The sequence below is a fragment of the Gracilinanus agilis genome, chromosome 4 (genome assembly GCF_016433145.1).
Source record: "Gracilinanus agilis isolate LMUSP501 chromosome 4, AgileGrace, whole genome shotgun sequence".
NCBI lineage: Eukaryota > Metazoa > Chordata > Mammalia > Didelphimorphia > Didelphidae > Gracilinanus > Gracilinanus agilis.
Window position 1 is genome coordinate 383,456,804 of NC_058133.1, and position 23,292 is coordinate 383,480,095.

Consider the following 23,292-nt stretch of genomic DNA (forward strand, 5'->3'; position numbering starts at 1 on the left):
TAGAATAAAGATTCAATAACCTTTAAAGTCTCGTGTGACTCTATGATTGTCTGTTGTCAAGTACTGAATCAGGAAACAAATAATGTAATGTAAAAGTCTGACCAAAGCTCAGTATCCTTTAGATATGAGTACATGCAGACTACCCATATATCTGCTCCATAACTTAATAACACAAGAAATGATCTAATAAGGTTAATGACCCATTGGGAAGGTAAAAGTAAACTTCTATTAATGAGGCATCTGAAACTCTCTTCTCAGTGTGTAATGAGGCATTTTAAAGTGTTGAGTGAGTTTGAAGCCTTAAAAGCTGACTACCTTTAGAAGGGGAAAAACTCCCTACCTAAAACAGCACTCACAACATGATCCAAAACTCTTAAGTGTTTTCTCTAAATGGCTTCTTCTGGGAACAGAGAGCACATTAAAATGGTCTTTCCCATTATGTTGAAAGCATGTATCTGTATTAGTCCAATGGAGTCAAACACAAATGTGTATATGTGCATATGAGCATATATGTACGTAAAGGAGGAATACTTACATGCATATATGTATGTAAAGGAGATTCCTGGTTTTCTAAATATTTTTGTTAAAAAATTAGCAGCGCCAGATCAAATTTGTTATCCTCTCTGAGCTGGGGAAGGGGAGGGAGGGAAAGAGATGATTCCGATCTTATCATTTTGGAAAATGTATGTTCAAAATATTATTATGTGTAACTGGGAAAACAAAATATCTTTGAATTTTTAAAAAAGCAACAGTTGATTTTCCAAGTAGCAAATTCCTCTAAAGGGAAGCTTATCAACAAGCCTATCATTCATAGTTCATAAAGGATAAATTTCTCAGATGTTTTCATTGTTCAGTAATACCCAACTCTTTGTGATCCCTTTTGTGATTTTCTTGGCAAAAATACTGAAGTGATTTGTCATTTCTTTCTTCATATCATTTTACAGATGAGGAACCTGGGGCAAACAAGTTTAAGCCACTTGCTCAGAGCCACTTGGCAGGTAAGTGTCTGAAGTCAAATTTGAAATCAGCAAGATGCCTTCATAACTTCAGACTCAGCACTCTGTCTGCTGTGCCACCTGCCTATCCCCTCCCCAAAACGAGGAGCTTTTGTAAGGCAGCTCATTCAATTGTTGGACAACTTGGGTTCTAAGAATTCTAAAAAGTTTTGGTCTAGGTTGACCTAAAATGAATTGCTTTTAGCTATTGTTTTCGGTCCTAGTTCAGCACTGTTGAAACACCTAATTTCTTCCAAAGGGCCATAGCCTTTTAAATATTTGAGGACAGTTTTCATGTACCCCTAAATCTTACCCATGCAAACTGTCCTCATCTCACTCAATTCTTCCTTTTATTATAATGGAAATTATACTGAACTTCTAAAGTCAGAGCACCTAGCTTATTTTCCTTCCCCAAATCACAGAATTTGAGATTGGGAAGTAACATTAACCACTATCTCGTCAGCACAAAATAAATCCCCATTGTAACATTCTTCTTTCATTTACAATATTACCTCTACTTTGCTTCTCAGAGCCTCAAAGAGCTATCCTGGAAAACCTCTAAAATCCCTTCTTTTCCCAATATTCTTTAGTTCCTTGGGATGTGTTTTTAAGATCTTTTACCATCCTGAACAACTAATTTACATTCAGTTGTTTTACAGTTGTTTCTGGGTCTTCATAGCCCCATCAGGGGTTTTCTTGACAAAGACAGTGGAATGGTTTGCCATTTCCTTCTCCAGCTCATTTGACAGATGTGGAAACTGTGGCAAAGAGAGCTCCATGATTTATCCAAGGTCACAAAGCTCATATGTATCTGAGGCCACATTTGAACTCTAGGTCCAAAGCTCTATCCACTGCAGCACCTAGCTAATATGAGCAATAAATAAGAGATAAAAGGTGATCCAGGTTATTTACACAGGGAAGTATGGTGATTTCCTTCTCAATGTGACCAACCTACAAGTACATGCAGCTGCCACACTTGTCCTGTTGCTGTGGCACTATTACCTTAGGCCATGCCTTCTTCTTTCTCTGACCTCATAGGAACGCTCTCCTCCTACATTTATATTCATGGTCATTTGGCCTCCTATTCTACTTAACCTCTTCCCTACCTGTTTTCACCTTAGATGAAAAAATATTTTATAATTCTATTACTCCCCTATACTCAGTGTTGTCAAAGTCTCACCTAAAATATTATGTTTAGGACTGGATATATTACTCAGAGGCAGCTAGATGGTGCCATGAATAAAGCACAGGACCCAGAGTTCTAGAAGAATTAAATTTAATCTATCTTTTAATACTTAATGCAGTGTGATCCTAGATAAGTCATCTGCCTTTTGCCCATCTGTTTCCTCAAATGTAAAATGGAGATAATAGCCATCTGCTTCAAAGAGTTGTGGAGATGAAATGAAATAATATCTGTAAAGCATTTTGCAATTCTTAAAGTACTATATAAATACTAGTTATTATTATTATTGTTATTTTTTATTACTCTAGATATGATTTGACCAGCAACCAGGACCATATACTTTTATCTCCTTTCCTATTTTTACATATAAAAGACAATCTAAGGTAGTATCTTTTCATTGTCAGAATAGAATAGAGAATAAAGAGTTGGCTTTGAGGAAAATTAATATTATGCTATATTTCCTAATAGGCAATATTACATTGTGATGCATCTTTTTCCTCAATTTTTTCAGATCCCACCTTTGAAGAGCAAAGCGTTTCTGAACAATGTGATCATTACCAAACCCAACTCATCTGTTCTGGGTAGGCCATTCATTTTCTTTTCCCCCCCATAAAAAATAACCAGTTTGAACTATGCCCTCCCAGGAGCCAAGTCCCCCATCCTTGCTTTCTCTATAGTTTTCTTTCTCTATTTTTGATCTTCCTGGTTTAGGAATCAGTACAATATTGGTGTCATGCCATCCTTGCTTTCTAATCATTGATTGAGGTGATTTGATCTCCAATGGGGAAGCAAACTGGGCATGGGGGTGGGAAGAAAAGAGGAGGGGACCTGAATAAGCCAAGATTACTAGGGGTAGCTGGGTCTCATAAAGCAACTAGTATTCCTTAAGAGCAGAACCAGGAGAACCTTATACACAGAGGCTGTGTATAAGACTGTGGCACAATCAAATGTAATGGACTTCTCTACCAGCAACAATGCAATGATCCAGGACATTTCTGAGGAACTTATGAGAAAGAATGCTGTCCACACCCTGAGAAAGAACTGTGGGAGTAGAAACACATAAAAAAAAATCTTTATCACATGGGTCGATGGGCACATGATTGGGGGTGTAGACTCTAAATGATCACCCCAGTGCAAATATCAATAAAATGGAAATAGGTCTTGATCAATGACACATGTAAAACCAGTGGAATTGCTTGTTGGCTATGGGAGGGGGTGGGAGAAGGGGAGGGCAAGAGCATGAATCATGTAACCATGGAAAAATATTCTAAATTAATTAATTAAATAAATGATTTCAAAGCAAGCAAACAAACAAACAAACAAAAACAACCTAATATTCCTTAAGTGCCAGGCAGAAACGTGACCATCCAAATCTGTTAATCAACTCATCTACCAACTAGAGTTGCCTTCCATTTGCCAAGGGAAATCCAAATGATATATGTACTATCAGGTCAATCAAAAGGAAGACACACTTATGTTCACCAGGTACTGTCAGCTCTGGGTCCTTTGGCACAAATGGAGGCAAGCCAGAGACTCCTTTATTAACAGATTTGGTGCCCTATTAATAAGGAGTTACCTTGAGAGAAGAATTTCTGTTAATCCCTTTTGTTAAATGGTACTCACAACAGCTTCAAAGTCAGGAAGACTGAGGTTCAAGTCCTCCTCTGACAAATGCTTTCTTATGACTTTGGACAAGTCCTTCAACATCCCAAGTATCATTCTAAAACTAAAGATTACAGAGCAAGTAAAGAAAGCTCTGCACTGGGAGAGGGAATTTACCCACTGGGAGCACCTTACTCTAATGAAATCACAGGTCATATTTTAAAAAATTTCTCAGCCTTTTAAAACTTGCAGTGATTTTCATGTGAACTGCTATCAAGATACTTTCATCCTGTATTCATATGACATTTTTAAAAATGAAAAGCAGGTCATTGTATTTATTACTAATAAATTACTGTTGATTTTAGCCCATCATTCTAATTGAGTGAAGTCATCCTGAGCCTTTATTCTGTCATCTAGTCTATAACTCTCTCAGCTTTGTGTCATCTATGAATTTTATTGGTGTGCCTTCATTCTCTACCTTCAGCCAAGTCATTGATAAAAATGTTGAACAGTTCATAGAGCCAAGAATGGAGCCCTGCAGGTGTTAGAGACCTCCCTCCAGTTTAACAATAATCCCTTAATCAGCATGCTTTGGTATAAAATTGTCACCCAGGCAGGAATCTACCTAACATTCTTAAGCACAGAAAATTCCTACAGGTTCAATTTACTCTGCAGAGAAGTTTATGAATTCATTCTAGATCTGTCCTACATACCATAAGAATATAATCTTGGCAAGTGAATTTAAATATATTTGAGGATCCAATACTTAAATCCTGAGGCTATTATTCATGAACAAATCAAACACCCCATCTCTTTGTTATGCCAATTGTTTTATTTTCCCTGCACTGCTTCTACAACATCTGCCAGGCCAAAACTCTTCACTCTTTCAATAGCTCCACAACCTAAAAGTGGACACCAATATCTCTCATGATCAACCAAAGGTCAAATTCTTTTCAACCAGCATCCAGGTAGCAGCCAAAGGGCAACCAACTCAGGGAAAAATGAAGTTGCTCCAGTTTAAAAAAACAAAACCAAAAACAAACAAACTTTAAGTTGCTGATGGCACGATTGACTTTAATGATCCCAAACTGTCTGCAATTTTATTGATTTTGTTTGTGAATGGAAGAGGGAATGATAACAGCTCTGGCTAAGATAGGCAGAATGTGGGCAGATGCTATTCCCATTTCTACACACAGTTTCGCCAAGCCATTTTCCATCTTTCCGAACATAAAACAAAATGAAGACAAGTGTTATTGCTTATGCTACCAGCTACCCCAAAAGCAGTGGAGTTTATTGTATACTCATTTCCTAGATAACGTATTAAAACTACACTACCTAGATGAAAACACTCAGTGCTTCCAGAACAAAACTGATTTGCTGTTAAGATACCTTATAAAACACTCATAATTACCAAAACCACCACTGAAATGGCAATTTGAGTCCTTATATATAAATGCCATCCCTGTTACTCCTAATTCAGCAGAAACCTCATACAACATCCCGTGTTTAAGCGTCTAAATACATGACTGCAGCAGCTTATGCTCTGTAGGGGCTCATTCCTCTAATGTGGCTCGTAAAGCCTCATTTCAAATATGGCAAGAAGAAAAAGGCAAGTAAGCAAAAAATAAATTCAATCAAGACAAGCAATGAAGTCTCCTCTAGTAGGTGCTTCAAGGGATAAGTTAAAGGAACAAAGACCTACCTTCAGAGACCTTGGTGGATCTGCAAGAGAATTTAGAGAATTTGGTTCCTTTTTCATCCCAGAAGGTTTTTTGGGGGGCCGAGGTGGTGGGAGTAAGGCTGGGTTCTCATACCTCCTTATCATGTAATATTGTTCTTCACTGATCTCTTCTACAGTGTTTCGGACTGGAAATGAGTCAATGACATCCACTGTACAACTAACCAACTGGACAGCCATACCCAAGCGGCTGACAGGAATTTCCCAGCTCTCACTGGGGTTAGTGAGGTCACTGATGAGCAGGTAAGAGTCGGTGATCTTTTCCTCCAGCTGCAAGCCAGGCGTGGCGGCCAAAATGTCATTTTCAATGGAGAGGTCTCTCACAGAGACCTTGACGTTGAAAGGCAAGGGAAATTGAGCACACAGCGTGGAAAGCTCATACTGCTTCTTGTCGTGAATCACTTCTATGAAGCTGCCTTCCATATACAGAGGTAGAAGAATGGGCTGGTAGTACTCTTGGAGGATTTTTTCACAAGCCAGAACACCTACTTCCTTTTTGATCCCCTTACACCAAATTTCACTGGTCTGTGAGCATGGAACTAAAAACTGATCCCCCACAGACACAGATGACAGCTCTTCACAGGAAGAATCAAAGGCTTTTGTGGCTACCACGTGGAGGTTCTCTTCATCACTCTTTGCTATCTCCAGGTCGTAGGCAGTAGGGAACTCCCGGGGTCTCCGCTTGAATTTCCCTTTATAGCTAGTTGGAATCAAGAAATGCCTTTTGGGAGAATCACTTCTAATCTCTGAGGCTAAGATCCTTGATGCCTGATACTTTTTGTGGATCACAATGATTTTCCCAGGTTGCAATAAGCCACTGGCCAATGGATTTTCTTTAGGTCCTTCTATCACTTCAGCTGCCATGGGAAAATCCTTACTAGTCTTTTCAAAAAGATCTTCAGTGGTTAGAACCTGAAGGAAACACTTAGCATCATAGCAGTCAGTTATGTCTTTGACTTCCACATCAAGGTCAGAGAGGATGTGAACTATATCTTTTTGGACTGAAAAAGAAAAAAAAAAGAAATTTTGCACTTAAACGTGACCTAGCCACATTTTTGTGTGTGTGATAATGATAATATCTTTAGAGTGCTTCCCAGTACCATGTACAAATATCTTTATTATATATATATATATGCATATATACATATATAATCTTATATTTATGTATTATATATAATTTATATTATTAATATATAAATATTACTATTTGTTAATGTTAATTTTATTTATTAATAATGATTGTATTTATTATTATTTATTAATAATATCAAAATATACTATTAATATTATGTTTATTATGATTTATTATTTATAATATTATATTATTGATCTATAAATTATATATAATATATAATGTGATATATTAATTATTATATGTGCTATTATATAATCTAAAAATTAAATTCTATATAATTTATATAATCTATAATCTTGTGTTTTTTTAAACATACAAGGTTTTCATACAGCAGAGGATTTCAGAAACATAGGTATAGATTTGAAAGCAACTCAGAGGCCAAATAATCCACCACCCTCATTTTACAAATGAAAATATTTAGGTTCAGGGGGTTTAAATAACTTGTCCAAAGTAATACAGATAATGATCATTTGTATTAGGATTGGAACTCAGGTCATATGACCCTAGAGAGCAGCTCTTCTTCCATTGTACCAGGTCCATATCAATATACATCGGTACATTCCTGCTGATACTTTGTAAGAAGTGAAGTGACCTCTGGAGTCAGAGAACCTGAGAAAAATACCATTCTTGACTCTTTCTAGTACAATAGTAATCTTGAACAAATCAATTAACCTTTCAGGGTTTCAGATTCCTCAGAAGGAAAATAAGGGAGTTAGACTAAATGGCCTCTATGATCCTAAAATCCTTTGGAAAATCAGTAAATAAGACCCTCCAGAGCCCAAGGCAGAAACCCTCTCCAAAATTACTTTGTGATGAAAAAGATCCCTTCAAGGTGCTAAAGGATAAGCATTTAAATGCAGAAAAAGATTCCAGACAGACCTCAATTATATTTTGGAGAGTTCATCGTTACACCATCAATCTACTGCTGCTAAGATGACTTTAAATTACAGAATTTTGACATGAATATTGACAGGAGGGTCAAAAAATCGGCACTTTGCACCCAGGAGTCAATTCCATTCTAGATCCAATCATTGACTTGGTATGAATTTTCTCTCGCCATTTAGCAGGTATGGATTTGAGATTTGCCATATATAAAATAGTCTTGAATTACTCCAAGAAAGAGCTAGGAAAATCGCTGCTTCTGTATAACATAATAATAATGTTGATGCTCTTTTACAAAGATAATGATACTGAGTTCCCTATAACATCATAATATAATTATTTCCTAATTTAGATTTTAATAATGTTATCTAACAAAACTAATGATACTAAGCGATCATCAGGGTATATACTTTGTGTGGTTTTTCCAGTGCTAGTGAGAGACTTATACTGATCCATCTAAAATGTTTCACCCATATTCTTGTGAGCATAGCATACCTCTGAGAAATAGTATTTTTAGTTTAAAGGTACAGGCTATGGCCTTTGAACCAAAGAAGGCTAATATTGAAACCCTGGCCTTGACCTTATTCATACTATATTGTAAAGAAATGTACTGACTAGGCTGACATAGAGCAATCTCATTACTGCTATTAGTGCCCTAATCAAATGGCTGGGAGCCAAGATCATTTGAATTCTAATCTCCCCTAAATGTGGTAATATTACATATGGCTTAAACTTAAAGGAAAAGGCTTTTTTTCAAGTATTCAAGTATTCAAGGCTTTGTTAAGGCACGTTATATATATATTTGTGTACATACACCCACATATATATGTATATACCCAACATATATACACATAAATGGTAGCTGTGACTCAGTTTAACCATTGGAACAATGGAAATCAGGAAGACCTGAGTTCAAACTGAGCCTCAGCCATTAGCTATGTGTCCCAGCTGCGTGGTCCTGGACAAGTTATTTAACCTCTCATTTCTTGGGGGAAAAAAATCCACTGGAGAAAGAAATGGCAAACTACTCCAGTATCCTTGCCAAGGAAACCCCTATAAATAGCTAGTTCTTGTGGTGATTGAAGAGTCAGACATGACTGAACAAGAACAATAAAATTCACACACAAAAAATCAACTCATAGGTGTCCACTTCAATCATCACATGTTTATGTATATGTGAAGAATTTAAAATAATAAGCTTTTTATTTTTAGTTAATTCTCTGAGGCTTATAATTTTTTTCTGACTCAGTATATAAATATAAGTTGACTCTCTGGAAGAACATTTAATATCTCTCTATAATGCTTAAACTCACAGTTCCTCATTTTCATGTATTGTCAAGTTATTTTTACCTAACCTCTAATTTTCCCTAACCCTCTCATTTATTTGAATATCTTAAAAATACTCTTTCCTCTGGTCCCAAATCCAATCAAATCCAAATACAATTAATTAAAACTTGCTATTACAAGGCACTGTGTTAAATATTGGGACAAAATGAAAGACAAAATGAAAAACTCTGTCTGCCTGAGGAGCTTACAATCTACTAGGGATGAACTTGCCTGGGTGGTTCAGAATTTACTTAAAGCTTTTTCATAGACTTTAATAAGTATCTAAGCACTTTTTTTATACGGAATGAGTTGGTAATTAGGGTTGTGATTTCATTAATTTAGAGCAGTGGTTCCCAAACTTTTTTGGCCTACCACCCCCTTTCCAGAAAAAATATTACTTAGCCCCCTGGAAATTAAATTTTTTTGAATTTTAATAGCAATTAATAGGAAAGATAAATGGACCTGTGGCCATAACTGCTCCCCTGGATTGCTGCAGCACCCACCAGGGGGCAGTGGTGCCCACTTTGGGAATCACTGATTTAGAGAATTCATAGGTGAGGACACCTTTACCAATGAAGGAAAGAAAAGCTACCTTTTCTATAACTTACAGTCTTATAGAGAATTGCCTAGAGTACATCAAGATTCACTGGCTAGCCCAGTGTCATACAGCCAGGATGTATCCTAACCCTGGTCATCCCAGTCTCAAGGCTGGCATTCTATTCAGTACACCATTCTGGCTTTCAAATTATTTTCTAGTCTAAATAGCTTTGGGTGATATTTGAGGACCTATCCTAGAAATGAAAGATCCCAGTGATTTAGCATTAAAACTTAAACTGCATTCCCTCTGGCTTGGTTGGCTATAATCTCAGGATCATGGAAACATAATCTTATAGATGATTAGGATATTAGCCACCATAATGATAATATAATTGTTGTACTTAATAATTTTATAAGTACTTCCATACATATTATCTCATTTGTTCCTTATAATAACCCTTTAAGAAAGTAGGCCAAAGAGTATTTTACTATTTTTTAGATGAAGAAACCAGGCCTCAGAGAAGCAAGGTACTTTGCCCAAATATACACAGCTGACCCATTAGCAGGTCTCTTGTTTCCAAGTTCCATGTTCTCTAGAATTCACTATACTGCCTCAGAAGTTATCTAATTCAAACTTCTAAGCAACCTATTAGTCTCTTCTGTAACACTAACAAATGGTCATCTAGTCTCTGCTTAAATATGTCTTAACTTTTTTGTGTCATGGACTCCTTGCCACTCTAATGAAGCCTATTGACCCCCTTCCCAGAATAACTTTTAAATAAATAAAATGTATTGAATTACAAAGAAAACCAATTGTACTAAATTGTTACAAAGGACGTTAAAACGTTGGGGTTATAACTTTTCTTCATCCCAACTCACAGACCCCCAGTAATTTATCCAAAGAGTCTCAAGGAGATCTGTAGACTTTAGATTAAAAATTCCTGATTTAGTGGCATAGTTAGTGTTTCACAAGGCAACTTTGTCATAATTTTCTAATTTTAATTACAGTTATTTGTTATATTGAACTAAAATCTACCTATTTTTATTTTTTAGTTGCTAGTCCAAAGCACTGGAACAAATGCTAGTTTCTACTCAGTATGCTATTGTATATGCTACTTAGTATATATATATATATATATATATATATATGGTAAATTATTTTACTTCTCTGGGCCTTAGCTCTTTCATTATGAAATCAAAGCATTGGGATAGACAAATATTAAGATCCTTTCCAGTTCCAAATAGTAAGGTACTCAATAAACCCTTCAAATACTGATGAGAGTTGTCATATCTTTCTCTGGTTTGGGTCATTTCTTCTCTAAACTAAATAATTCTAGTTCTTTCCGGTAGTCCTTTAATTGTATGTTTCCATAGTAATATCAGTAGAGAATGGCTTCTTCTGATCTGAAGATCATAGCTCTATTAATGCAGCTTAAGGTGACATTAGCTTTTTTAAAAAATCCTTACCTTCTTAGAATTTATACTGTGTATTGGTTCCAAGACAGAAGAGTGGAAAGGGCTAGGCAACAGGAGTTAAGTGACTTGTCCAGGATCACATAGCTAGGAAATATCTGAGTCCACATTTGAATCCAGGACCTCCCATCCCTGGGCCTAACTCTCAATCCACTGATTGATCTAACAATCTAACTGCTCCCCACATTAGCTTTTTTAAAAATAGTTATATTATGCTATTAACTCCTATGACATTTGTAACCATCTAAAGCCATCAGATATTGTTTTACATGGAATGGAAATTGATCTCCCTAAGTTCATACTTATATAATTGAATCTTTAAAACCTAAATAATTTATCCTGATATTTATCCTCGTTAACGTTTACCTCACTTATTTCTGTCCAATATTCTAGCCCATCATGATCATATCCAATCTTGATTCTGTCATCAGTTGTATTAACTTTCCTTCTCTGATTTGTGTCATCCTTAAATCTAATAAGTATATCTATTTAATCTTTCTCCTAGTCAATTATAAAAAAATTGAAAAAGATAGGGTCAATGATATAATTCTTAGGTATGTCCTCTTAGCTTACCTTAAGACTTGTTTATGTCATCTAATTCAAATCCTACCACATTAGCAATAAGGATATCTTTAAAGGCTTCAATCAAATGTTTTATTAAATAAAAATATATCATGTTTTATGACCTTCTCTGGATCTACTTCATTTTATATGCTATAAAATGAGAAGATGATAATGGGTTTAGTATGACTTGTTCTTGTTGAGTCTTGACCAACTCTTTGTGACTCCATTTAGGGTCTTGACAGATACTATAATGGTTTTATATTTCCTTTTCCAACCCATTTTACAGTTGAGGAAACCAAGACACATTTGGTTAAGTTATTTGTCCAGGGTCCCACTACTAGTAAGTGTTTAAGACCAGATTTGAACACTGGAAGATAAATCTTCCTAACTCTGGGCCTAATACTCTATCCACTGTATCATCTACCTTCCCCATAACTTATTCTTAGTAACCCATATTTGTTTCTAATAATCAATATAGTGTTTTTCCTAAGTTCTCAAAAACCATGATTAATAAAACAGTTATTTAATTGTTAATGAAGAAATTCTCTAATTTTGTCAGAGGTTAGCATCATATTTCCTGGATAAGACATTTATAACATTCAGGTTTTTACCATTTTGGAAAACAGAACATTTATGTCTTCTGATCTTCCTAAAATCTCTAGTCCTCCATGACTTCTTAAAGATTATTATCAGTGGTGCTGAGATCACACTTACAATTTCTTTTAGTACTCTGGAACTCAATTCATCAGTTCCTAGAGACTCCTTTTAAGGCAGCTAACTGCTCTCTTGCTACCTTTTCACCTTTGGGGATTCAATTCCCTCTCTATAGAAGTTTTTCTACTCTTTTTAAATATTAAATTATCCTGCATTTTGGAAAAGAGAGAATGAAAGAAATCCATAGTTATGTGTTCTTTTGGTCAACAATTCATGTTATACTACCTACGCCCAAACAATGAGAAAATTATTTCTGTCTTTCTTGTTTATCTAAAAATTTTTGTCCTTAGCATTCTTTTCATGAGCTTAAATTAACTATCCTTAGCCTTTATTCTTCTTGAAGTACCCTTTGGGAGAGGAAACAGAAACCATCAACAATTAATAAGGGTTTCATAATAATGACAGATGACATTTATATTCTACTTCATAGTTTATGAAATATTTCATGAACTTCGTTATTAAATCCTCAAAACAATTCCCAAAATAAGTACAATAACCTTCATTTTTCAAATGAAGAAATTAACACAAATATTAAATATCAGAGGTGATATTTAAAATCATAGATCTCTACTGAGCTAAATTCCATCACTTTCTCACTATCTTACACTGCTTTTTATAGGATGACCAATTCATGTAAAGATATTTTTTTGGTCATTTTATTGCCTTGAAATTTTTGGAACACTACAATATCAGGAAAATAACATTGCAATTGTTCTAAAGGATAACATAGATATATAGATGGCAAAATAACCACATTTCCAATTATCATGTTTTTGCAAGAAGTAGTGTCAAGGATATATTTATGGAAATGTCTGACCAGAAGAAGGATCAAGTTATGAGAGGTGGAAAGTCTAAATACTATACTAACTACTATATTCAAAATGTAAAGATATAATAACAGATATATTATTTGAAGAATGACTTGTGTATGTTCACCTTCAGAGAAAGAACTGATAAACAGAAACAAGCAAGACATTATTTTGTGTATACTGATGCCTTTTTTGTCAAATGAAGTTAGTTGGGAGAGGGAGGTACCTGGAAATTTTAATGTAACAAAACTAACAAATAAATAAATAATTTTTAAATATAAAGGTAAATCAATTAAAGGGAATTTATTAAGTTGCAGACATAAGTCCACAGAAGGGTGCATTTATCTAGCATATTGGACAGTTATTTTTACAGGATTTTTGAGAAAACATGGACCAGAATTGCAAAAAGAAGAGAAGCTGTGAATTGTAATCTGGGCAGAGAAAGTGAATCCATTTCAGTGAAATCACAGATACAGATACAAGAATTTGGTTTTAGTAAAGAGATAAAGGCAGATAGCTAAAAGAAAAAAAAAAAGAAGTTTGACTAACGAGCAACAACAGGCTTCAAATCACTTAACAAGGTAGATGAATTCATTTCTAAGATATCTTCAGGTCACATTTTGGATCAACTTTAGCATTTTGGGCTATTCATTAGTGTCTAATAATTAAATTTTCTATGATTTCAAAATGATGGACATAAAGAGGGGGAAAAAAACAAATCCAAACAAGAGGGGAGGTTCCAACAGTGATTTCTCCACAACTTTTTTCCTCCATAAACTATGTATACCTTTGAACATATTACAGGTTTCATTAATTTCCTATCAGGATAGTTAAGGATCTTTTTTCCCTAACAATAAGAATTTTTTTTGACACAAAGTTGGACTTTGGAGTATTAGAATTCAAACCCTACCTCTGACACTGTCATTTTTATCTCTTTCAGATCCCGTTTCTTCCTTTCTAAAAAGGGCAAAATAGTCATTGTAATACTGATCCCAGAGGTTTACTATTAGAGTTAAAGAAAATAACAAAGTGCTTTGAAACATTCAAGTGCAATATAAATTGAGATTGTTTTCATTATCATTCCTGGTTTTAAAAATAGATTCCAGGCTTAAAGGGAATTTCCATTCCACTTGACAAATTAGGTAGGGTCCTTTAATTTCCTCTTTATTTTTAAGCTAAAGTCATTTCATTAACTTTACTCTTTCTAAGTAATTGTTAGGGGCATTTACTTTTCCATGTAGACCTCAGAGTATGCCAAATTGTGCTAGATTTCCAAATTTTCCTTCATAATACCTTAAGATCTTAGGGTTAGTCTTTGGGAGCTTGCTTATCTATGTATTATTATCTATGTATTGAGGGTAATTTTTTAGCCATTGTAGCATCAGAAAATAGTCCTAATAAAGAAAACATCTAAGTTCTGAAACCTCGCAATGTTTTGTTGTTTGAAAATCTATTGAGATTTTCAGGTTTATGATTTTGCTAGTAAATTGATTTTCCATTCTGGTCTTTCTCTTCTCCAAGACTTCAAGGTTTGATTGAGGTGCTTATCCCCATTCAGGATTCAAGTATCTTTTCCCTATAGCCACTTAAAAGTATAGGGCTACAAATCCTGGGAGAATCTGTCTATTTTAATTCTTTGAGGCAAGAAATGTATTTTCTTATGCCTTTTTTCCCTAGGATCCTTTTATAACTTAACTTCAAGTGCTGCAGTTTCTCTCAACCTCCAGTTACTTCTGTTTTTAAATAAATCATTTCCTTATGTCTTTTCTAATACTTTCATTTTTAGAGCTCACTTTTTTTTATCCTTTCCTCAATGCTTACCCACTCAAAAATGGTTTCTTAAAACCCATCTCTATTTTTGAATTGCTTTGTGAATTTTACTGGCCAAGCATACCTAGTTACATTCCACTACTCTTTTTATATTGATTCATCAATTTCATCCATAATTGCTGAGTTCTAGATTCTTCTTACATCTTCATTTGAAATTCATGGGGCATTTGCCCATGAACATATCCACTTAGTCTTAATTTTTTTTTATGAACAACTTTCATCTTCTGGTTTCTCCTAGCTTCATCTTCAGATTTATCTCAATTTGAGAAAGGTGAATATATTCAAAGTATTCTAAATATTCTTCCCATTATACTTTCTGCTTTCATTATTATTAATCTAAGTATGGCTTATATTGATTTATTCTCTTGCTCCTCTAGTGAAAGAACCAATCCCAAACCCAGATTTCAGAATTGGTGATATTTCAAAAATAATGTAATTCAGCTCCTAACGAGGTAAACATGAATTTTTTACAGTAGGACCCAGATATAAAGGAAGAAGGGACAATAAAAGTCATCTAATCTGATCTCTTTGTTTTATCCTTGAGGACTAGAAAGGTTACGTAATTCATTCACAATCACACAAGTAACAACTAGGGTTTTTTTGTTGTTTTTTGATGTTGTTGTTTTTTATTTTGAAAGTCAGGATAGCTTCAATACCCGTAACATGGTAATTAGTATACATGTAAAAATACCTTCTGTTACATTATTCTCCCAAAAGGTTCCAAAAACATACAATAAAATTAATACTTCTTTGTCAGAAATTTATGACATAAACAACATAAAATTGAATCTAGCTCTTCTGTCTTGATTCCCAGTATTTCTGCACTGTACTAAAGAATTCTACTCTTTCAAATGAGATCAAGTGATACAGCAGGGTGTAGTTAATAGTGCTGGGCACATGGTAGGTATTTAATAAATGCTTCTTTCCCCTTCTGTTCCCATTTCATTAAACTTGAGAAAACTATAAAATTCACATGATTTCTAACTCACGACCCATAAAAAAATGTTTTGGGTTGGCAAGAAATTCAATAGCATGCCTATAAATTCAAGCAAATGTATTAATTTTATGAAGAACACTCCACTAGGTCATGGGGAATATGCAAAATTAAATAGGCCACAATTCTTACCCTGATGACAAATCAGAAGGCCAGGCAATCACTCAACAAGCATTTTTAAGTGCCTACTATGTACCAACAACTATATTAAACAATGGGGATATAAAGGCAAAGGGGAAAGAGAATAATCCAATTTAACTACAACATAGAGTAATATGGGAGAGAAAAACTCAAGATAAATATGAAAATGTAGATGGCACTCTATCTGTGGAAGGCCTGATTTGGACTTTATTTATTAGGCAAGCGAGAGTCATCTAAAGGTTTGGTGACATCAATCACTTAGTCCATAAGGATTTATGGAATACTTGTAATCTTCAAGGCACGGTGCCGGATATTGGAGATAAAAAGACAAAAATGAAACAATTTCTGCTCTCAATAGCTTACATTATAGGACATGACCAGAGGAATGAACACAGAAGACTAATCTCATCGAGGTATGAAAAATATATTAAAGAATAAGGGAAAGAGAAAAGATGGGAAGATCTCTTAGAAAGCTCTGGTAGTAGTGAGCAGGAATGAGAGATTAAAACTAGAATAATAGCAATGGAAATTTTAAAAATAGGTTGAGGGGATATGATAAATATATCAGATAATTAAAAACATAATCTAATCTTTCTGCTTACTGTTTGGCATGTGTATAAGAAATGAGTTTGCAGCCTAAAGAGATGGGTCAGAGATTAAAGAGATGCAGACTGAATTACCAATTCGTTCTAAAAGCCATCAGTGTAAGTCACAATGTCTACTCTAATGCTTTTGGAAAGAATATGACTAGTGACACTTCCTGCCCTTGTTATAAGAAAGATATAAAGAAAGGGATTATTTTGATGCCATAAAGATTTTGGGGGAGGGAAGAGTAAGAGAGGGAGATTCTTCAAAACTTCTATTTGCAAATATGTCATCAGCAAAGTGTAATTCTGGAAATCACATTTCAAATGTGGCAAAGCCATAAATGAATGAAAATGCATTTAATATATACTTACCTTGTGCCAAGCACTATGCCAAGTGCTAGTGATACTAATAGGAAAATCAAGACAGTCTCTACTTTTAAGTAACTTCTCTTTAACTTTCTCTCCAATTGGGGAGAAAGATTAGTTGGAGGAGAGTAAGCATATGAGAAAGGTCAAATTCAGGGTAGATGGAAGGCCTAGAAGTCCTAAGAGCTCATCGGTGGCATAAATGGGAAAGCCCAGAGGTTTTAAATGGCAAGTCATAATGTAAATTTGTTATGTAGAAAAACTTATTTTTTAAAGCATCCAGACATTAAAGAACCTATGAATTGCTGCAGAATCATGTCTCAAAAAAATACTTTCATAAACACTGTCCAAATTGACGAAATAAAGATTTTTTTTAACTTTTTAACCTTTAATAGCATATGGATCCAGGGCAAGAAAAATGTTTTTCATGAGCCATTTTGGCAATTTTTCACTCTTATGTGAACTAAATTAACTGAAGTAGGAGACATGATGATGTAGTTGAACGAAGACTGATCTTTGAGTCAGGAAGACCTCTCATTACTCCAGGCAATATTCTAAAACTATAAATGACAAGAAAGTTATTGATTTACATGGGTGAACAGAGTTTCAACTCCAAGAGTTCCCTATGTTCATGAAATCACAGGACTGGATCAAAAAATATAAGTAAAGAAATGAAGTGAACTATTCAACTAAAATCAGTTACTTATCAAGTAAAATATTAATGATCAATATACTTGAAATTCCATTGTCTTCCATTAACATATTTTAGCTCATATTTAATATTTCTAGCTAAATCATGGATTTACCTCTAACTCACTGAGTTTTCCATCTATTTCAGCCTATAATGGAGGAAAAAATGAGGGTTCCTATGGTCACCTTTCTTCTTTCTTCCTCAATTACTTCAGTTGAGTCCCCCATACCCTCCATTTTCCTCAAATTCAAAAGGCAAATAAATTGTAATATTCATTACCCACTGTATATATACTGCATTTTTATACAATTTCTGAAGTATGAGTGCTCTAACCATCTCTTTTCAATAAGGATAAAATCTTAGCTATGCTTTAATGCCCACTTCATAGACTTATCTCTTCCATGAACCTTGCCTTCATTCTTCCAGTCTTTAGTGACACTGCTCTCAATCTGAATTCCTACCATGTTGTACATTTATCGTGTATTAAATTTGTACAATAGTTGTTACTGTATGCACCTAATCTCCCCTACTGAATTTTTAGTCCCTTGAGAGTAAGGTTATATGCTGTTCATTTTTTCTTTCCTAGAGCAAAGTTCTTGTTAAAGAAATATTTATTGACTATTACTGAACAAAGTGCTGAAGCTTGCAGCCTGCCTAGTGTTAAGAGAAAGAAAAGAGAACCTTCAAATTTTCCCAAATAAGTCCAAAATTCAGTTGTAATTCTTGGTTTGAATGGATAAGTATAACAAAGAAATAAATTAACTGGAGAGGCAGTATGGCATATTGTGTTCTAATGCTAGACCTGGAATTAAAAAGACCTAGATTCAAATCTTATCTCTGATAATTATTGGTTGTGTGATCAACATTGGTTGTGTGCAAATCATTTAAATTCTCTGAACCTCATTTGTCTCATCTATAAAATGAAGAGTTTGGACAACAGACCTGTAGAGACCATTGGTCCTCTGGAGCCATGATCCTAAGGTATAATGAAAGATAATGAAAATACAGTGATATTAAGATTTTAATGGAGTGAAGAAGAGAAAGATGACAGAACAAGAAGAAAAAGCAATACTCCATTAGCTTCAAGTGTATATTCTAGAGTATCAATTTAGATTCATATCTTCTATTATCATAATACCTTCATTACTATAGAATGAGAATTGATGTTCTGAATTATTATACCGTAAGATCTTGAATCAAACAAATATAAATTTATGCTTCCAATTCTGTATTTACTAAGGCAGGAAAATAGATAGTTTAATTAGTATTTTCAATAAAAACAAAAGAATTCACCTTGCAGCAGGTGGTGAGCTAGATTATTTGCCTATAAGAATCCTTCTAACTCAACTATTCTATTACTGTTAACCCTCAATTAATTAAATTACCTCATCCATTGGCCACTTTAGGCAAAATTTTCCTATAATTTCAGAATTCTCTCATGTTAAATAATAGCCACTTATATGAAATCCCATTTTTATCTGAAGCAAATTCATACTTTCCAAAAATATAACCTCTTTCAAATAGATTTCTTATCATCCATTCTAGCTGAATAATTGTAGGTATGTAACATTTTTTGACACTTTCACAGTTTAAAACATCCAGAAAGTGCTCTTACCAATTATTTTTTATTTTTAAATTTTTTCAATAATATTGAAGAAATCATCAACAAGCTTATGCAAGAGAAAAATAGGAATGATAATTTTAAAAGTACTTATCTGCTTTTTTTACCAAAAGAACCTAAGGGCAGCTGGGTAGCTCAGTGGATTGAGAGTCAGGCCTAGAGACGGGAGGTACTAGGTTCAAATCCGGCCTCATACACTTCCCAGCTGTGTGACCCTGGGCAAGTCACTTGACCCCCATTGCCCACCCTTACCACTCTTCCACCAAGGAGCCAATACCCAGAAGTTAAGGGTTTAAAAATGTAAAAAAAAAAAAATCTAACCTATCCAGGTAACATAGTTCCTGACATTCAACTATTAGTCAATCCTTTCAAAAAAGCAAGGTTTCCTCCATTCAGTTCTCTTCTAAATTTACTTCTAGAAATAGTAACTAATAATTTCATAGGGTAACATTTCATCAGAATACTTTCCTTAAAGACAAGAACAAACAATACATATATTGTATACAGTATACAACAGTATAAAAACATCAGAAATCTCAAGGGTAGACAGAAGACATTAATATAGGAAAGGAGCACATTAAAAAAACACTGGAGGGTATCAAAGAAACTTTGAACTTACTGTATATATGGCAATGTGCTAGTTGCTTCAGAAGATAAAAAGTTGAGTGCAATAATAGTTCTAGTTTTAAAGGAAATTAAGCATTACTTAGGGTTAATTAGATGGTGCAATGGATAGTGCTGAAGTCAGGAAGATTCATTCTCCCAAGTTCAAATCTGGTCTCAGACCCTTTCTAGCTATGAGACCCTGGGCAAGTCACTCACCCCTGTTTCCATCAGTTTCCTATTCTATAAAAAATACATATATGAAATATTTCATTTCACATTTCATTTCATCAAAGATAATATACATACATATATATATTATCTTTTCCCATGCTAAATATGGTGCTCTACACTCTTAGAGTTATTTTAAATTGCAATTCACTTCTAAATTATATTTCTTCCCAGAGAGACTATTTAGTAGCACTGTTGTAGATTATGTCCAAGTTCACAGGACATTAGCCTCAGCAAATACTTACATTTCAACACTGCCTGTATTTCATAGATGGGCGTGAGACTAAGCAAACCATCAAAATCCTTAGGCAATGGATAGATGTAGTTCAACTTATTGGAAATATCTGTAAATTTCACAATCCGTTTTCTGCTCTTTGGAATCTTCCACTCAGCAATCTCTTTTAGAGTATACATATATTCATCTTCACACTCATAGAAATCTCCTTCTTGTGACAAAGGCATGGTAAATGAATGGTTCTGATTGTTTCTGACCACTTCACAGTTCACCATCATTTCCCCATTAATCTCTTCGATGGAATTGAGCACGATCTGTTCACCATGGTGGATGGTGAGATTCCCCAAGTTTATACCCTTCTGATGGTAGAAGCAAGGGTGACTTAGCCGGCTTGGGCCAATGTAAACTGCTCTTGCTATGTCACCCATGGTGTGATATGGTATTCTATCAGTCATAATCTTGAAAAGACCTAAGAATAGAGAAGAATTCATTAAAGAGATATCATATTAAGGAAATTCATGAAAAATAATCACAGACAGGGTAAACTCATAGATAGATACAATAAAGTCTAGAACCTACATTTTAAGTGGATTGTCTGTCTGTGGTGTGTCTCAGGAAAGTTGTGAGGAGAAAATTGTAGACCATTTTGCAAACTTTAAAGTGCTATGGAAATGTGCACTATTACTATTATTACCTATTGCTGGATATTTATTTCTATAAGCTTTAGTTAGACATGATGCATTGATGGAGAATATCAGTAGTCAGAATCATTTCCTCATTTTCCATTTCAATGAAACCTCTACTCTACCATATAGTTTTTTTACTATGCAAATGTAATTAATTATGATACATCCAAAAAGGCACCATATATTAAAATATTCTACTATTCTTTTATTTTATTGCCATTTATTTTACAGTTAACTGAGAGACATGTTTAATGCCTGTAGTTTATAAACTAAAGAAATAAAAATTTTAACTACTTGGCTACTATCATGAGGATGATTATCATTAACACTGTTTGAATATGTTCTCTAATATGTTTTACCAAAAAACTCCAACTTGCATCAAACATATTTTATAGATAATTTAAAAGTCAAATCAAGTTAAAATATTTAGGGCATTATCTTCTGTAAAATAATCACCATTCTTCACACAATAAATCATATTGTTTATTTTAAGGAAAACAAGTAAAAATCCTCTAAAAATATACCTGGAAAGATTTATGTTAGACCCAAGGATGAACTTGTTAATGATATGGATAGTTGGACATACTAATATAATTACATATTTAGTTGTGGAATCTCTTGGTTATGCTTTTTTATGAATCAAATTGTCCAATTCAAAATTATTTAATTAATTTAATGGAATTTATTCCTAGATATCTCAGCCCTTCCTTCCCCTTCCCACATCATAAGAATGTATCATCCAACAAAAACGATATGTGCATGTAGATTGTGTCTTTCATGTTTCTTTTATTCAGTTCATTCTCTGGGGGGGTCAATATTCAGGTTATTCTTTTTTTAACCCTTTCCTTCCATCTTAGAATCAATACTGTATATTGGTTCTAAGGCAGAAGTTTGCTAAAGGTTGGGGAATGGGGGCAGGGGGTGAGTGACTTGCCACATAACTAGGAAATGTCTAAAGTCAGTTTTGAACCCAGAACCTCTCATCTCTAGGCCTAGTTCTCAATCCTAAGAGCCACCTAGGTTGCCCCCTCAAATTATTCTTCAAATATTAATTCTAAAGCTTCATATAATGTTCTCTTGGTTTTACTCATTTCACTCTTCATTACTTCATGTAAGTCTTTCCAAGTTTATTTTTTAAATAACCTGCTCATTTTTCTTAGGACACAGGAGTATACCATCACAATCTTATATCACAATTTGTCTAGGCATTACCCAGTTGATGGGCATCACCTCAATTTCCAGTTTTTTGCCACCACAAAGAGAGCTGCTATAAATATTTTGGAAAATATAGTTTCTTTTTTTCCCCTGATCTCCTTGGGAAACATATCCAGCAGTGACATTGATGGGTTTAAGAGTATATACAGTTTTATAATTCTTTGAGCATAAATCCAAATTGCTCTCTAGTTATGTCTTTAAGAACTAGATAATGTTGCAGATTCTAAATCAAGTTTCTTGAAAGAATGGAGTATGGACTATATAGTATAGACTTGTTACTTTTTTTTTTTTTTGAAGCCTATGGTTCTTTGAATTCTAACCAAAGATTGCTTAAAAAACAATAAAATCCATGTGAATGGTTTTCTTTCAGTAGAATAAAAGAAATTTTTAAACACTTGGAGTAATAAATACTTTATATACATATATAGATTTTCTTATTTTATTGGGATTTGAAGCAAAGGAATAAAAATAACAACCTACCCCCATTGTTCTCTTTGTATTCTCCATTAGAAAGGTATATGGACTAGTGAGTTTGTATGTGTGGGGTGTTTTTATGCTTTTTAGAAATAATACATTTTATTTATTTGTGCCTTTTGTTATTAAATGGAAGTCATTTCTAAATATCCCTTTTCCCCTATGATTTCAAGAGTCTTTCTCTATCCCGAAGAGATAAACCATTAACTGTCAAAAAGATTCTCTACCAATTTACACATTACCCCATTCCCTAAGAACCTAAATCTTCAACAAAATGATGGAGTTTCTCTTTTCTTTAACAATTATTGTTATTGACATTGACCCAAATCTTTACATCACGTTAGTATTGTTTTCACTTATATTGCTAATTATATTGTATATATTTTTCTCCCAGTTCTACTTATTTCATAGTTCATTGACTCATATTAATTTTCCCATGTTTCTCTGAATTCATACTTGTCAATTATTAAGGTAAAATAATATTTCATTAGTTATATGAAGCTGTAAACAAGTATCTCTCTAGTTTTGGGGATCTTTTTGTTTTAATATCACAAGAAAAGCATTGCTGTGAATACTCTGATATATATACATATATATGAAATATAACTAAGGTGGTATATATTGTACTTGATGAATATAGTTATCTGGCACAGATGAAAT

The 23,292-nt window shown here is 34.0% G+C and overlaps 1 protein-coding gene across 1 annotated transcript in view; it reads right to left on the minus strand.

Moving 5' to 3' along the window:
* Window positions 1-23,292, minus strand: part of THEMIS (thymocyte selection associated) — a 233,740-nt gene that overhangs the window by 113,842 nt on the left and 96,606 nt on the right. Inside the window, exons 3-4 of the mRNA XM_044675428.1 lie at window positions 20,268-20,726; window positions 5,483-6,519 (exon numbers count right to left, since the gene is read on the minus strand). Coding sequence (XP_044531363.1) covers window positions 5,483-6,519; window positions 20,268-20,726 — 1,496 coding nt within the window. The remainder of the gene's footprint in view (window positions 1-5,482; window positions 6,520-20,267; window positions 20,727-23,292) is intronic.